The sequence below is a fragment of the Vanellus vanellus genome, assembly GCF_965231255.1.
Source record: "Vanellus vanellus genome assembly, chromosome: 6".
Taxonomy (NCBI): domain Eukaryota; kingdom Metazoa; phylum Chordata; class Aves; order Charadriiformes; family Charadriidae; genus Vanellus; species Vanellus vanellus.
This window is the reverse complement of record NC_138911.1, coordinates 15,702,895-15,717,326: the sequence shown is the minus strand read 5'-3', so window position 1 is coordinate 15,717,326 and position 14,432 is coordinate 15,702,895. Positions and strand designations below refer to the sequence as shown.

At 36.8% G+C, this 14,432-nt stretch overlaps 1 protein-coding gene across 1 annotated transcript in view; it reads right to left on the bottom strand.

The window, feature by feature from the left end:
* OTOG (otogelin) overlaps window positions 1-14,432 on the bottom strand; it is a gene marked incomplete at its 5' end in the record, with an annotated part of 113,923 nt that overhangs the window by 79,749 nt on the left and 19,742 nt on the right. The window contains 7 exons of the mRNA XM_082485060.1: window positions 867-999; window positions 7,518-7,663; window positions 8,532-8,578; window positions 9,931-10,039; window positions 11,247-11,369; window positions 12,184-12,293; window positions 13,144-13,250. Coding sequence (XP_082341186.1) covers window positions 867-999; window positions 7,518-7,663; window positions 8,532-8,578; window positions 9,931-10,039; window positions 11,247-11,369; window positions 12,184-12,293; window positions 13,144-13,250 — 775 coding nt within the window. The remainder of the gene's footprint in view (window positions 1-866; window positions 1,000-7,517; window positions 7,664-8,531; window positions 8,579-9,930; window positions 10,040-11,246; window positions 11,370-12,183; window positions 12,294-13,143; window positions 13,251-14,432) is intronic.

The following is a 14,432-nucleotide window of genomic DNA, read 5'->3' as shown; positions in this document are numbered from 1 at the left end:
TTTCCTATTAAGACCCTTTTTCCCCCTAATCATTGATTTCTCATGAAAGTTTACATTAAGTCAGACTTTAAAGAAAACTAAAAACTTATGACAGTCACCACATTTTTTAAAAATGCATCCAGAGTTCACTGGAATATTCATAAAAGTTAACTAAAAGCAAATCAATTTAAAGATACAAACCTTGCAGACCATTTATTTTAGACAAACTAATCCTTACACTGGCAATGTGCTCCCTGTATTAAAGCTTTTTTTGATAAATTCCCAGAAACTCAAGGCTCCACAAATATCCAATGTACTCGTGATTTGCATATAAAGCGCTCATTAAAGCTAACATTGAATCTCACAGAACACAGTCACATATTCATATGTAGATCACTTGCTAACATCTTCCAGAGGAAGAGATTTAAAAAAACTCATTGAAGCAAAAAGTAAGAGAAACAAGACATTTTTTGTCTGAAAACCTGTAGCTTATCTGTAAGGGAAAAAAGGGCTCCTTCCACTTATATTTACTTGAGCTGCTTACAAAAAAAAAGGAAAAGAAATTATTTCCCCTCAGAAAAGAACTAAACAACCTTGTAAGTGTGAGGGATGGCATTTATACTTCTTGGAGACAGAACACACAATCTTAACACATAAGAGACACTAGTCCAATACAGGCACTATACAACTCCTACCATTAGTGTAAAAAGTACATCAGCAGTTAATTTGTGGAATATTTCATAAAAAAATAACAAGGTTGATATTAACAACATACCATTAAACTTCAGTATGTTAGCAATATTGACAGTATAACAACACACACATATGCCATTAAAATACTGCTTTAGTCCTTGATATGAGTTATATACTTATACATTATTCCTTACCATCTGCATAAGGCAGGTTAATTTTGTATTGGTCATATACCAAAACATCTCCTGAATGAGTCAGAGTCACTTGCCTCTTGGGGTCCTGCTTAAGAATAAGGGTGATTGATTGGATACATGATCCATCCTGGTTCTATAAGTAAGAGCAAAACAAGTATTTTTTAAAAAATACTTAAGTAGGATGAATGTTAAATAAGAGTGCAAGTAAAGCTATAATTAGTGGGGAATTGAAAAATTTCAGTTGCATCTCACTTCTTAGCAGAGTGGATTTGTAAACCATACAGCTTTACAGTAAGAACTTAGTATTTTGAATTATTTCACATGCATGTTTAAATATAACGCTAACCTGTTATGCACATACAGGTTAAAAGTAGGATTTGAAAAGAGAAACTTGAACAATTCTTACATAGCTTAGTATACAGACACCTGCAATTCATGAGACCTCACTGATTAAAGACCTACTAAGGCTGAGTTAATGCTCACAAACAAGGCTCCATTATCTACATAGCAGTGCACAGAAATCCAAATTTGTACTTTGAAGTGTTCTGATATAAATATGCTGTAAAAGAACATGTGTAAGATATCAAATTCTTTTAAAGATGAACAATAATAAAGACAGAAGCACCTTGTGAATCATTATTTAAAACAGCAGGTAAGTTCATTATTTCTGAGAGTTGTGAAGTATGTTCATAAGCTCCCTGGAGGAATACTGATGAAAGGCAGGCAGCATTGTGACAGCATACAATAATCACAACATCCAATTGGCCTGACTTGCTTATTGTTACCACCATTGCTTATTCTTATTTTCATTTCAGTTCTCTAAGTCAAAAGTCATATAGAAAAAACATGGAAAGGAATACTGCATTTCAGTATGGATGAAAAATATCCCCAAAAAATCCTAGATCAACCTCATCTACATTAGCAACACCTACCCTTTTCAGTGGCACTTAATTGTCAACATTACCAAAAGCAGCTAATGAACTGAAATCCCAAAAAGCCAAATATTGACACTCACGTGTTGAAGCTTCACATCATGAAGAAGCTACATAGCCTACACAAGAAAATTTCACAACAGCTTAAAGATCAAGAATTTAATTCAAGTTAACTGCTTTCATCAAAACAGAAGTGGACTATAATACAATTGTTCTATGTTAGTTAGGCTGGACTCTTTTCCATTCAAGCAAGTCCTGGAACTGGTTGGTACTTAAATGAAGTCCCGAACTACTTAATAGTCCTGCATGTTTTATGTTACTGTATTGATCTTCAACTAGACAGCATACCACACAGGTGGAAAGCAGCACAAGTCTGAGGGCTATTGAATATTCAATGTTTTCAATATATCACAGTAACAAATACACCAGTACTAAATAAGATGGAAATAAGCCAGAATGATAGGAACTTCCTAGTGTTAATCATTTGTTTCCAGGCCAGGACTTCCACCTTCCAGAATAACTACAGGTGCTCTAGCTTTTGATGCCAATAGGGAAAGAATGCTTATTAAAGCATGCTTATTAATCACAGATGATTACCAGATTTTTCTTAACAAAATTCATTTGATCACTGCCTAATTTTTAAAAGAGAAAAATGTTCTGTCACAGACAATCAGGCACCAAGGTGGACTGAGAGACGACTTGAACTTTACCATGTCAGCATTCTGTAATTCACCTTGCTACATGCTGAAAGACATCAGAATCACAATCCACCTTCTACTTGCTCTCTACGCTCTAGGAAAGAACTAAGTTTCTGCCACTCCTGCTATACTCAAATCTCTTTACTACAGCTTTTGAGACATTTACATTGGCTTAGTGTGGCAGGATAAAGTTAAAATATTGTCTATTCCCTGCTATCTAAAGAGGAAAGGGAAAAGCACACAACCGCTGTTCTTCTGCTTAGCCTTCTTCACTGCAAGACCTTGTAACCATTTAAAAGGTATTCAAAAACAATGACAAAAATTGGATCTGGTCACTTTGCTCATTGGTTTTTTTTCTCATTTTACTCTCATCTTGATTATGCATCTTCAATATCTTATATACCAAAGCATACAGAGACATGTCTGAAATTACTTGGTCAAAAAGCAGCCTAGGTCTCACTGCTGGAAGTTTCTCATTGATTGGATCTGGCCCTGAGCTGCAGTCCAGAAATGCCCAGCAGTGGTGCAGGAGGATGCACTTTTCAGTCCCACTGCCTATAGTGAAGGCATAAATGATAACAAAATAGTAAAACGTTAAACATTGTCAGTGCTGAAAGAGGCACTGAACAAGATTTAGTTAAAATATCCCTAACCTTTGGACAGTTGCACTAACAGCAAAATTGTACTATGAATAGACCATTCACAGCGCAAACAGATTAGAATGTTCAGTTCAAAGATCTACACTTTTGTCCATCTCTCACTGATTTTCACTGGAACTTACCTAATACATGGCAAGTGTTGCCCTACTCATTGAAAACCAATTGCTGGAGCTGCAAGGATCTTTGAACATTACCATGTGGTTTTGGCAGATGCTGAACTAGCACAGAGCATATCATCTGCCAGTCCTTCAAGTACCATGGGCACACAAGTATACACAGTGGTGTGTAAAGATTACAAACTACATTCAGAATTTCCCTGTCTCTAAATAACAGCACAACAGTGGTCTTTCACCAACAGCTGAAGTGATAAAATGAAACTTAAAAATAGCAAATTATAAGAATGACTGGAGATATTCCATCAGCCCAACCAGCTTTCCTGGACAGATAGTGAAGACAGACATGCACATTGCAAAGCCATGCTTTTGTAGCTTATCTTGTTGTCTTGCCTCCTTAGTAAGAAAGTAGGTTTCTATATATATATCATTCAGCAACAGTGGTTATAAATTGACAATTTTGTCAAACTTTTAAGAAGATGAAAATGAAGAAAAAGAAGATGAAGAATACCAGCCAGTACGCATATCAGACCAGACCCAAGAGAACAAGCCTCTATAGTATATACATTACTACACAATATTGACAAAAGCTTTATTATTCCTGAATGCTGAAACTAAAGGAGAAATTCTGCCTGACAATTATTCTCTGTTCCAATGAACTGTTTCTTTCACAGCCCCGTCAACTTTCAGCAGGTATTTTCACAGGAATGGCCATTTCTCTCACTAGACAGTTAAAAAAAAATTCTACATTCAGAAGACCTTCTCAGCATACAAACTACAAAGCCAGTGAGATTGTCACCCGAAACTCAGATAAGGTTAAGCTGTGCTGATCACTTGACTGATTCTCCTTCCAAGAAGTGCTTAAACAAAATTTCACATCGTTTTGAAATAACTTGTTGCTTGATGACTGTTTATGTCACCAGCTCTGAAGCTCTAGATGACTGGATTCTTTGTGATTCAGAGAGCTAAAACCTCCACAGGTATTTTCTTTCTACATTTTTAATCTGCCGGAATGAGATGGGACTGATAAGTTGGTTGTTTTTTGTTTGTTTTTTTTTTTTTTTTTAAAAAAAAGAGGCACATAAAATCTCAAACCATCGAGAAATGTGAGATTCTGCACTACAAGTCTTTTAGCTTCCCATTTCAATTCATTAATTTTTATAAATAGGAAAAAGACAATGGATCGTGCCTAGGGAACTGTAAAGCAGCTCTTCTGCCAAGTGGTACCAGCTAGTTGATAGACGCTTGAATAGCTCCACTGAAGCCCCACATTCTTTGATTATAGTACATAAACTGTTCTCACTACCTTCTCACCGCTACATTGATAATTAAATTAGCAACTCACCACATAAGCCTCTGTTCAGCTACCTGGCTGTTAATGTCCCGAATACTTCACTTAAATCTCTGTAAAAGTCTATACCTATTAGGGATGAATCAGACTAGCTTTGTTAAAGGCTAGGTGAAGGATGAAGTCCAATATGTAGTAAAAGTCAAGACAGTTTTTTCATCTACAAACCACTTAACAGAGACACATTAAGCAAAGTCCCTAAGTCAGGGTGAAGAACAAACAAGAATTACTGCAGGGCTCTTTGCAGCTGCATGAGTGCTGCAGAAAGCCAATTAATTTGATTATCACCTTCCCCAATGAAAGTATCCCAACAACTAAACTGAAAGGCACATTTCTCTCTGTTTTGCAGAGATAAGTGTTCTGTAACACAAAAGGGAACAAGACCCACAGTACACAACCTGCATGTTACAATACCAAATATTTACCCATGACCTGTGTCGTCTGTTCATGGGCTTTTCAACAGGTCAGGCTGAAAGGTATCTCACTAGGTTTCTGCAAGAAGTTAATCATGCTTCAACTGTCATTTGATAAAAAAAGTTGCCTGGAATGTTTCTTTGGGGATCCCCTTTGCTTATCTTCAACCATACAGTACAGGACACGGTTTAAATATACAACTACCTTTCTCAAGCTTCTTGGACTCCATGAAGTTCTGAGAATATTATACTGAATGAATGGATTTATCCCTATGTTGAATGCCTATGTTTATATTTCGTTCCACAGCTTCCCCCCCTCGTCCCCAGATGATGATACTGACTTAATCACCTCACCAGTATCCCAAGGTTAGCACAGAATTAAGCCAGCTAAACTCATTAAAATTGAAATAAGCTAAGTTAAATATGCACTTGAAGTGGGGAATTGTATCAATGATCAGCTATATTGTATCTTGAAACAATCTCAATCCTCCTATAAACAAGAAATACTAGCAGGATTACCAGATTCTTCCCAACCCAGAGAACAATGCACACAGGTTAAAGCCTAGAAGGTTTTTTAATGTGCATGTCCTCACCAAGATCTCATTTCACAGCCCCCACTGTAACTCTTCTACCTCAAAGAGCTAGAGGCTATTTGAGCGCAATAAAGCAGTCGTATTCACAACACAGGAATCCACTTTTTCAACACTAACACTAGTAACTTCTATGTCCCATCACACACCTCACCTGATGTCCTGATAGACTTCTACTAGGAACCATAGAAGAGATAGTGGGACATTAATTTGCGGATCATCCAGTTGGAAAACATACTTGATCTCTATCCAGTTAAGCTATTTTTTCTTACCTCTCAACTTTTATCACCGAGATGAGAAGGGGACTCAGTCTCCCACCTCTTACCTGGATTACAGATAAATAATTTATCTTATAATAAACCTGTCATTGCCATTTTAATACAACTTCCTTCTGCCTAAAGGTCTTCTCTGTATGACAGAGAAGTAGGTTTTAGTGCATAAGAACAAAACGACTTTACTGAAACATGCCGTTAGAAACTGTGGCATGACAACTTATATGACCGTTTTTCTTCCCAAGGACATCTCAAGTGCACAAAAAATACAAGCTGCAAAGAATGAATGCCATCATTAGTGTAAGAGGATTTATAGAATCATACATTTATTTAGAACATAAAAGAAAACTACTATAATGAAGTGTAGGTGGTTACCTCCACAAAAATAAAAAAAGGTGCTAAATCTGATTTTATGCAAAGTACGTAACTGCAACAATAGGGAAGCTTATCATGCTAAGAACTAAAATAGCCCTAACATAGTAGATGGTCTAGAAATACAGCAAAAAGTTGTATTTAAGTCTATACACACTTCAAATACCCATACAGTTGCTCCTAGGTAAAAATCATTACACAAAACCACTGGAGACAGAACATAAATCTAGCCAAGATACAAAGTTTAACATCTTGTTCCTACAGCAAGTCCAGCAGCGTAGTAAGTAGGCATCCACAGTGACATTATGACCCTAATACAAATGTGGGCCAAATTCTGCCCTTAGCTGCATACGTAAATCTCAAAGTCAGTGAGAAAAGCCTGACTCCAGAAAACAGCTCAACTCAGTCAACTACACTTCGCACACCACCTATGTATGTTTAAGATTTATTCTAACTTGCTTTAACTTCCTCAAAGTTACAAGACCTATCTAGACTGTAGTAAGAATGAAATATTGTAGTGAAAATCTTACCAGTGTTCCATACCTCACATGTACAACATTGTAATACGTGTTCAGAAATACACACACAACATAAGAAAGAGAATGGGTCTTGGACATAAAGCAAATTAAATATTTAGCAACTTCTGTGTACAGTATCAGAAACCTTCAAATAAAAAGTAGGACCACTCTTCATATCAGCTATATATATGCACCATAACAATTGTATGGGATACCAACTTAACAGTTGCATACATAGACCCAAATTCAAGAGTTTCATCCCAAAAGCTATCCAAAATTTTTCATATTAATGTAAGTAAAAGTGAATTTCAAGCTGTGAGAACAAAGCTGAAAGAGAAACCTATATTCAAGGCACAAAAAAGTCAGCCTTCCTTCAAGCAGTAGACTTATTTTGTGCTGACTGCAAATCCAGAAAGACATACTCAGAAAGCTCAAGAAAATAAGTCATCATCCAAGGTTTACTGCATGAACCACCATATACTACTGAATGACCCCAGTGAACACTGAATCAGAACACTAGCATAATCTTTCCGATTTATTGCAAGCAAACATGAGAATTTACGTACAGACTTCCCCTGAGCACTGTTCAACTATTTCATCATTATTGAAATTGTTGTTACTGATTAATTTTAATATATTCAATTGCAGATAGATTTTTTTTTTTTTTTAATACTCCCCATCCCCAGTTAACAAACCCTTCAGGATATAAATATTACAAGAAGGTTCTAAGCCTTACCTGTCCACAAGGAGCATTTTGCAAGGATATGGTAAACATTCCAGATGTTCGGCTTTTTGCTAGAATATATTGGCACATAGCTTGGAAAGTGTATTTGCGCCCATCAAAGGTCATGAAATGAAGGTCTCCTGAAACTGAGCATTCAGCTGACAAACATAACAAATAATATATTTAAGTATGTAGAAAAGACAGTGTACTCTCAACAGTTATTACTGCTGCAGAGTTCATATACTCTAATACACGCTGTAATTTATAAAATTATATTCCTATCATAACCAGGTATTAGGAACATGGTTAGGAACTGAACCTTATCCTTGCTTTTGTGATGGAGTTCCTACCTGATGCCAGGCCATGATAACTAAACAATTCTTCCCCCAGAAGGAAGCAATAATGTGTGATCCTTACATTCTGGGTATTTGATTTGCGGCTCTAAAAACTGATCTGCAGAACATGAAGCCCTCCCACAGTTAACTGATAACTCTGAGACCACTGCTTGAATCTATTGGCAGATATAAGAACCATGAGGCCATGGGTACCTTTAATATGCAAAATCCTTTTGACCTTAATCTCTGTAGTTCAGCTGCTTATCTGTGAATTAAGAATAACATCCTGCATTCCACAGGCATGTGAAAATAATTAACTGATATTTGTACAATACCTACATACTATATCAGTAGCCAGCAATACTGTGGCAAGTAAAAAAGGTAATATTGCCATAAGTCCATCAAGTGAAGACTACAGAGGAAACTTTAGTTGAGTGACAAGAATGAGTAAGTAATGACCAGACACATTACGGTGATGTATAGGGAGACACATTAGTGTGCTAAGCTGAAAGGCAGATGGCCTGCTATTCAGACCATTTTAATTTTTAATCTACCCTGTGTGTAGATGCTTTTATATCTAGCTAGAAATAAAAATACAAAATATATAGTGAAGTATCACATTAACAGTAATATTTTACCCCAAGTTAAAATTCAATTATTGAATAGTTAAGTATTCAAGACTTTCACATACCTGGACATGTAAGATTTGTACAAATCCACTTTCCTCCAATGCAAGTGCTGAAATTAAAAAAGTTTATTACTTTTTTTTTTTTTGGCCAAGTATACATGGCTGTCCCTCAATTGTTCTTCCTAGATTCCTTTTCTATGAAATGAGCACAAAGTGTCCTGAGTCTCAAAAAAGGGTACAACAGAGCTACCATGGTGACTAGAATGCCTGGAAGCTGTGGCAAGAGCTTGTCATGATGATATGCTCAGGTGAAATTTCATCCATGCATCCAGTAACACTTTTTTTCTTTTTAGGTCCTTGATAACCATTATAGAAGTTAAGGATGATTAAAATTGAGAAGACTTGACACAAGCATTTAGAATCTTACTACTTTAAAAAAAATAGAACTCGTGAAAAAAATTGCACATCTGCAAACTCATCTGTTTTCTTCAATTAAGTTGATCCAATAAAAGGCATTATCTCTTCCTACAAACTTTTCTTTCAAATATATAAAATTAACTTAAAAATTCTAAAAAAAAGCAGCTCTGTATTATAATGACATTAGACTCTTCGTGTCTGACTGAGAAAACACAAACAGGAGACAAAGTAAAGTCAAAGTAATTCTCCCGTTAAGATTTTGAATTCTAGATTCCTTTTAGTTTGAGGCAGAGTTCAGGTGAAAAAGAGTACTAGGCATTACAGTATTCTCTGCAATATCTGTCTGTCATGGTTTAACCCCAGCCACCAACTACAACCACGCAGCCACTCACTCACCACCACCCCCCCCCCCAATTTTTTCCCCCCAGAATGGTCAGGAGAGAAGAGAAGGAAAAAACACAACAACAATAAAAGAAAAAAAAAGGAAAGGAGGGAGGAGATAAAGATAGTTTAATAGAAACAATAGCAGAAAATGAAAAATAACAATAATGACACAGGTCACTCTTACCACCCTGTGAATTGGAACTGTCCTGAGCAGTGATCAGATTCCCACCCCCCAGCTAACCCCCATTTATATACCAAGCATGACATCTGTGGTATGGAATATTTCACTGGCCATTCCATCGTTCTTGCCCATGCTTCTATGGGAAGCTGAAAAAAGTCCTTGAATAGTGTAAACATCACATAGTAACAGCCAAAACCAATAGGTATTGGCATTCCTTTCACAGCAATCAATAGAAAAAATTAACCCCTTTCCAGCTGAAACCAGGACACTGTCATTTGCTCTTCTTCCACAATAATAGTTCTATAGTTTTTTTTCATCTTTCCCTTCATTGCAAAACATATACAGAAAAACAGTTTTTGTATAGGGAAAGAGTGAGGGCTTGCCAACTTTATTCAATTTTTAACTGAAATAGGCCTTAAATTTGCCTTTCATGGCCACAAAAGGATTAAGTCCACAGAGTTAAAAAGAAAAATTACTAACCAGTTATTACATTCCTCATAAACCACTGAGCCCATTTCAAAGAAACTTCCATGGTAGTCACAAGGACAGTCCATAGGCTTGACACACAATCCATTTTCATAAATTAAGCCTAGAAGAAATAAAACAACAAAAGAGTGAAATATCTGTACAAATGGCTGATGGGGCACTAACACGTATACCTAAGAACAACACAAATTGTCATGTATGATAATAAACTCTAGACTATTTGGTAGTCATTTCTGCAGAACAAGTGTTCATTTGAATTATATTAAGATTACATGGACCAAGTCCCTAAATTGCTTGAGATACACTAACAACAGTATGAATAACAAGTATTTAAATTGGGGGAGAGAGGGAGGGAACCACTTACATAGAAAAAAAACAAAAACAAAAAAAAAAAAAAACAACCCAGAAAACACACAAACACCAAACCATGCTGCTTTGAGTACCTTTGGCTTCTTTTTTTGACACCTTTACAAATCTCTCCCTCTACATTTTAAGTACTGTTTGGTCCTTATTTTACTATAATGTTTTTTGCTTTGTTTCTTTTAATTATTCCATTATTAGAGAGCCAGAAGCTAAAAGACTTTATTAGCCCATGAAGATAAAATGTATGGCAATTCTTATACTTATAAATCATCAGGGTACGTATAAGATGCAGGAATTGTTTTATGCCATGGATCTTCTTTCTCTGTCCTCTTTTAGATAGAATTATGTACCCAAGAGAAGCGAGTAACAAGGAGAAAACTGGACATCAAGGTATATTTTGGTAATAAGGGTAAAGTTTTGCTATAGGCCACATCAGTCAATACCTCACTTGCCAGAACCATACAACAGTATCTCACTATCAAAAGCTGTTTCTGACCACACGAATGAGTTTTAGTCATGTCACATTTTTGAGCTCTCCTAAGCACCTGAGCTTGCAGGCATTCTTCAGGGAAAAAAAGAAAACCAAAATACACCAACCAACCCAAAAAAAAAAGAAACCAACCCACCAGAATAACCCCCCAAAAAAACAAGCAGCAACCACCAGAATCAGGAGGATGGCTGCTCTGTCAACAACAGACCAAGCTGCATTTTTCACTCAAATTGTGGAGCTCTATGGCTAGAACATGGATCTGTGCTGAAACCTATTCCCACTTGCTAGAGCAAAGACTCTTGTCAGTTACAAGGAAAAGAAGATCATTCATCCACACTCTGGCACCACTGCATTTACGTCTTAATCTAGCCAGGCCATATAGGTATGTAAACTTGGGGGAGAACAATGTGAAAGTTATATGGAATCAAATAAGATGTATTTGAGAAGCAAAACTTACCATCTGGACAGTAGCATCCATCAATGCAGGGAAGCTCACTGTCAATGCACTGTGACTGTTGACATGAAACAGGGCAACAGTTGATGCATTCATTATAGGTCAAGGGCTCAGCACAAGGAATCACTAAAAAAAATAGAAACACGCAGAGAAATGTAAAGGTATCATGCTACTACCATGGGGCTTAAATAGATGGCACACCTTTTAGTTATTTACTTTTTGGTAAGTCGCTTGAGTATGAGTTGTCTAGAACAATGAAACAATGGCTTTCATAACACATACACAGAATATACATATATTCATATTCTTTCTATTAAAGGTGAGAAGGAATAATCATAAGTTACACCAAGGGAGACACAGGGAAATTTTCTCACAGCAGAGCTACTTAGACACTCAGACCAGTATAAGAAGTGGTAGGACATCCATTAACAAACATTTTTGGAAACACAGGGGAAAACTTTGTCATGAAAGACAAACCGGTTTTGGTCACATGTTCCAGACAGGCAGATAAATTAGATGATCTCTTTCAAACTTACTTTCTGTGACCTCTAAGATGAAGACTTATGCAAGCGTAATTCAAATTTATTTTTAACGCTCATGACCCACATTTTATAGATCTGAAAGCCATGAGGACTTGAGCAATATTTGAAAGAGTAGCTCTATGAAAAAACAAATGGTTAATTACCTTAAAGAATCTCTGATGTTTTAGCAAGAAGCTAATAAGCTTAGTGCTTTAAATACATTTAGTACAAATTACACATATAAAAAAAGAAATTACATTGCATTTACGTAGCCTTCATGTGAGTCCAAAGTTATGCTTTCATTGAGAACTATGGGAGTTCAAAGTAGGAGGAAGTACAAAGAAGTACAAGTATGAAGAGCACTCCTTTCAAAATACAACTACTAAGCAGTATTTCCAAGTACAAAAGCATCTGCATACCACACTGCTGAAAGTGCATTCGCCATCCATGAAGTGGCTTTCCTGCTTGGGCACATGCTCTGGCATATTCAGTTAATGCTCGACACCAAGTTGCATTATCAACTGCTGACCTTACACAAATAAAAATGAACATATTACTTTCTACCTACACTCAAGCCTGCAATCATAACCTCCTGAATGCTCCTGCATTGCATAAAACCACATTGTTTGAATTCACTTTAATAGCGTTTGAGAATACTGTACTGTTTGGCAAGGTTAAAAGTCTTCAATGGATAAGACATTCTGCCACACTTGAAGACAGGTCATCAATATATTTGAGACTTGATGCTAGCTTCCTGAATAAATCCATGAAAGCCAGAGATACAGCAGTATAAACAGACTTGAATAAAGGTCTTCATTTTTACAAAAGGAGTAACATCCTTCAGAAAACTCACAAGAAGAAAGTACAAGATTTCCACCGGTGAGACACAATGGTACAAGAAATGGAAATTACCTTCTCCTGTCCTGCCTTTTAATTTAAATAGTCAAAACTGCTTGGACAAGGAGCATAGCAGGTGGTGAAATTATAGCATAAATTCAAATAGTAATCAAATTCATCTTTTCACTGGATTAACATGCAGATGCCAAGCTGATCTATTCACCATTACTTTTCATTAAGGTTAGAAATACTAATGCACACTCAGAATCAAAACAGATGCCATAATTCAAGCAAAGGTACACAAACAAGTTATGAAAATATCTGGGCCTGATTTTAGTCATCCTTATACCAAAGAAAACAGGAACAACTCTACAGAAATTTCTGTCAGTAAAACTAGAAAAAGTGAGAAAAGCAAGACAATAAAAAAAGTTAGATAAAAACTGATATGTAGAAAAAGACACACATTAGTTCTGTTAATATTTACAATTCATTCTCATAATAGGAAGACAACGTTTTTGATAATAGCTTTGGAATCCACTTACATGCAAAGATCATTGGTGCAGCTTGCCATAAAAGGAAGAGGACTCACATATTCATGACATTGTTCAAACAGGGGATGTAACAGGATATTACACAAAGTGTACACCTCCTGAAATGAATGAGATAGCTGTTTGTGAAGAGAAATTTTTCAAGAAGAAACCTAAGCAGAATAGAATACTATAGAAATCAGAAGAGATATCTCAGTCTTTGACTAGGAATCACTTTCATCTCATCAACTAGAAGCAGTGGCTAGCAACATACTGCTCTCCATGCCATAGTATTCATAACATTGAATCTTTTATCCAAGGTCATACCAAGGGTAGTAAAACATATTCCTTCCCCAAGAAAGGTATAGACCATGTTGTAGCTAAATTCAGATGACCTGAAGTAGTCTTCATTTTAGTTAAATTACACAGTAAAAGGCAGCAGAAATAAGACATGCCTGGTATCAGCTTTAGTTTTACAGCATTTCATTTCAGGGTTATATCTTGAAAATGCTACTTGAAAAGGAAAAACTTCTTCAGTGTGATGGACAAAAAAACCCAATAATTCACTTTTTTAAACCCTAGAAAATTAACTGTGCTCTCATTCTGGTTTTGCCTGCCTGCTTCTTTTTATCCTTCCTAAGGGAAGGAATGGAAACCAACTCTAAAACACATCTCTACCTCACAACCTTTCCCTCATTTAGCCCCAGATTCAAACACTTATTGGCTGCTATGCAGCCAATATAATATTCAAAAAAATCCCAGAATTGGAAGGGACCTCTGGACATCATCTAATCCAACCCCCCTGCCACAGCAGGGTCACCTACAGCAGGTTGCACAGGACAGCATCCAGAGTGGCAGACTCCACCACCTCTCTGGGCAGCCTGTGCCAGTGCTCTGCCACCCTTAAAGTAAAGTCCCTCCTAATGTTAAGATGGAACTTCCTATGTTCGAGTTTGTGCCTGTTACCTCTTGTCCTGTCCCTGGGCACCATTGAAAAAAGACTGTTCCCATCCCCCTGGCACCCTCCCTTTAAGTATTTATAAGTATTGATAAGATCCCCCTCAGTCATCTTTTCTCTAGATTGAAAAGGCCCAAGTCCCTCAGCCTTTCCTCATAAGAAAGATGCTCCAATACCCTAATCATCTTCGTAGCCCACTGCTGGACCCTCTCCAGCAGTTCCCAGTCCTTCTTGAACCGGGGAGCCCAGAACTGGACACAGTACTCCAGATGCAGCCTCACCAGAGCAGAGTAGAGGGGGAAGATGACCTCCCTCAACCTGCTGGCCACACTCTTCTTGATGCACC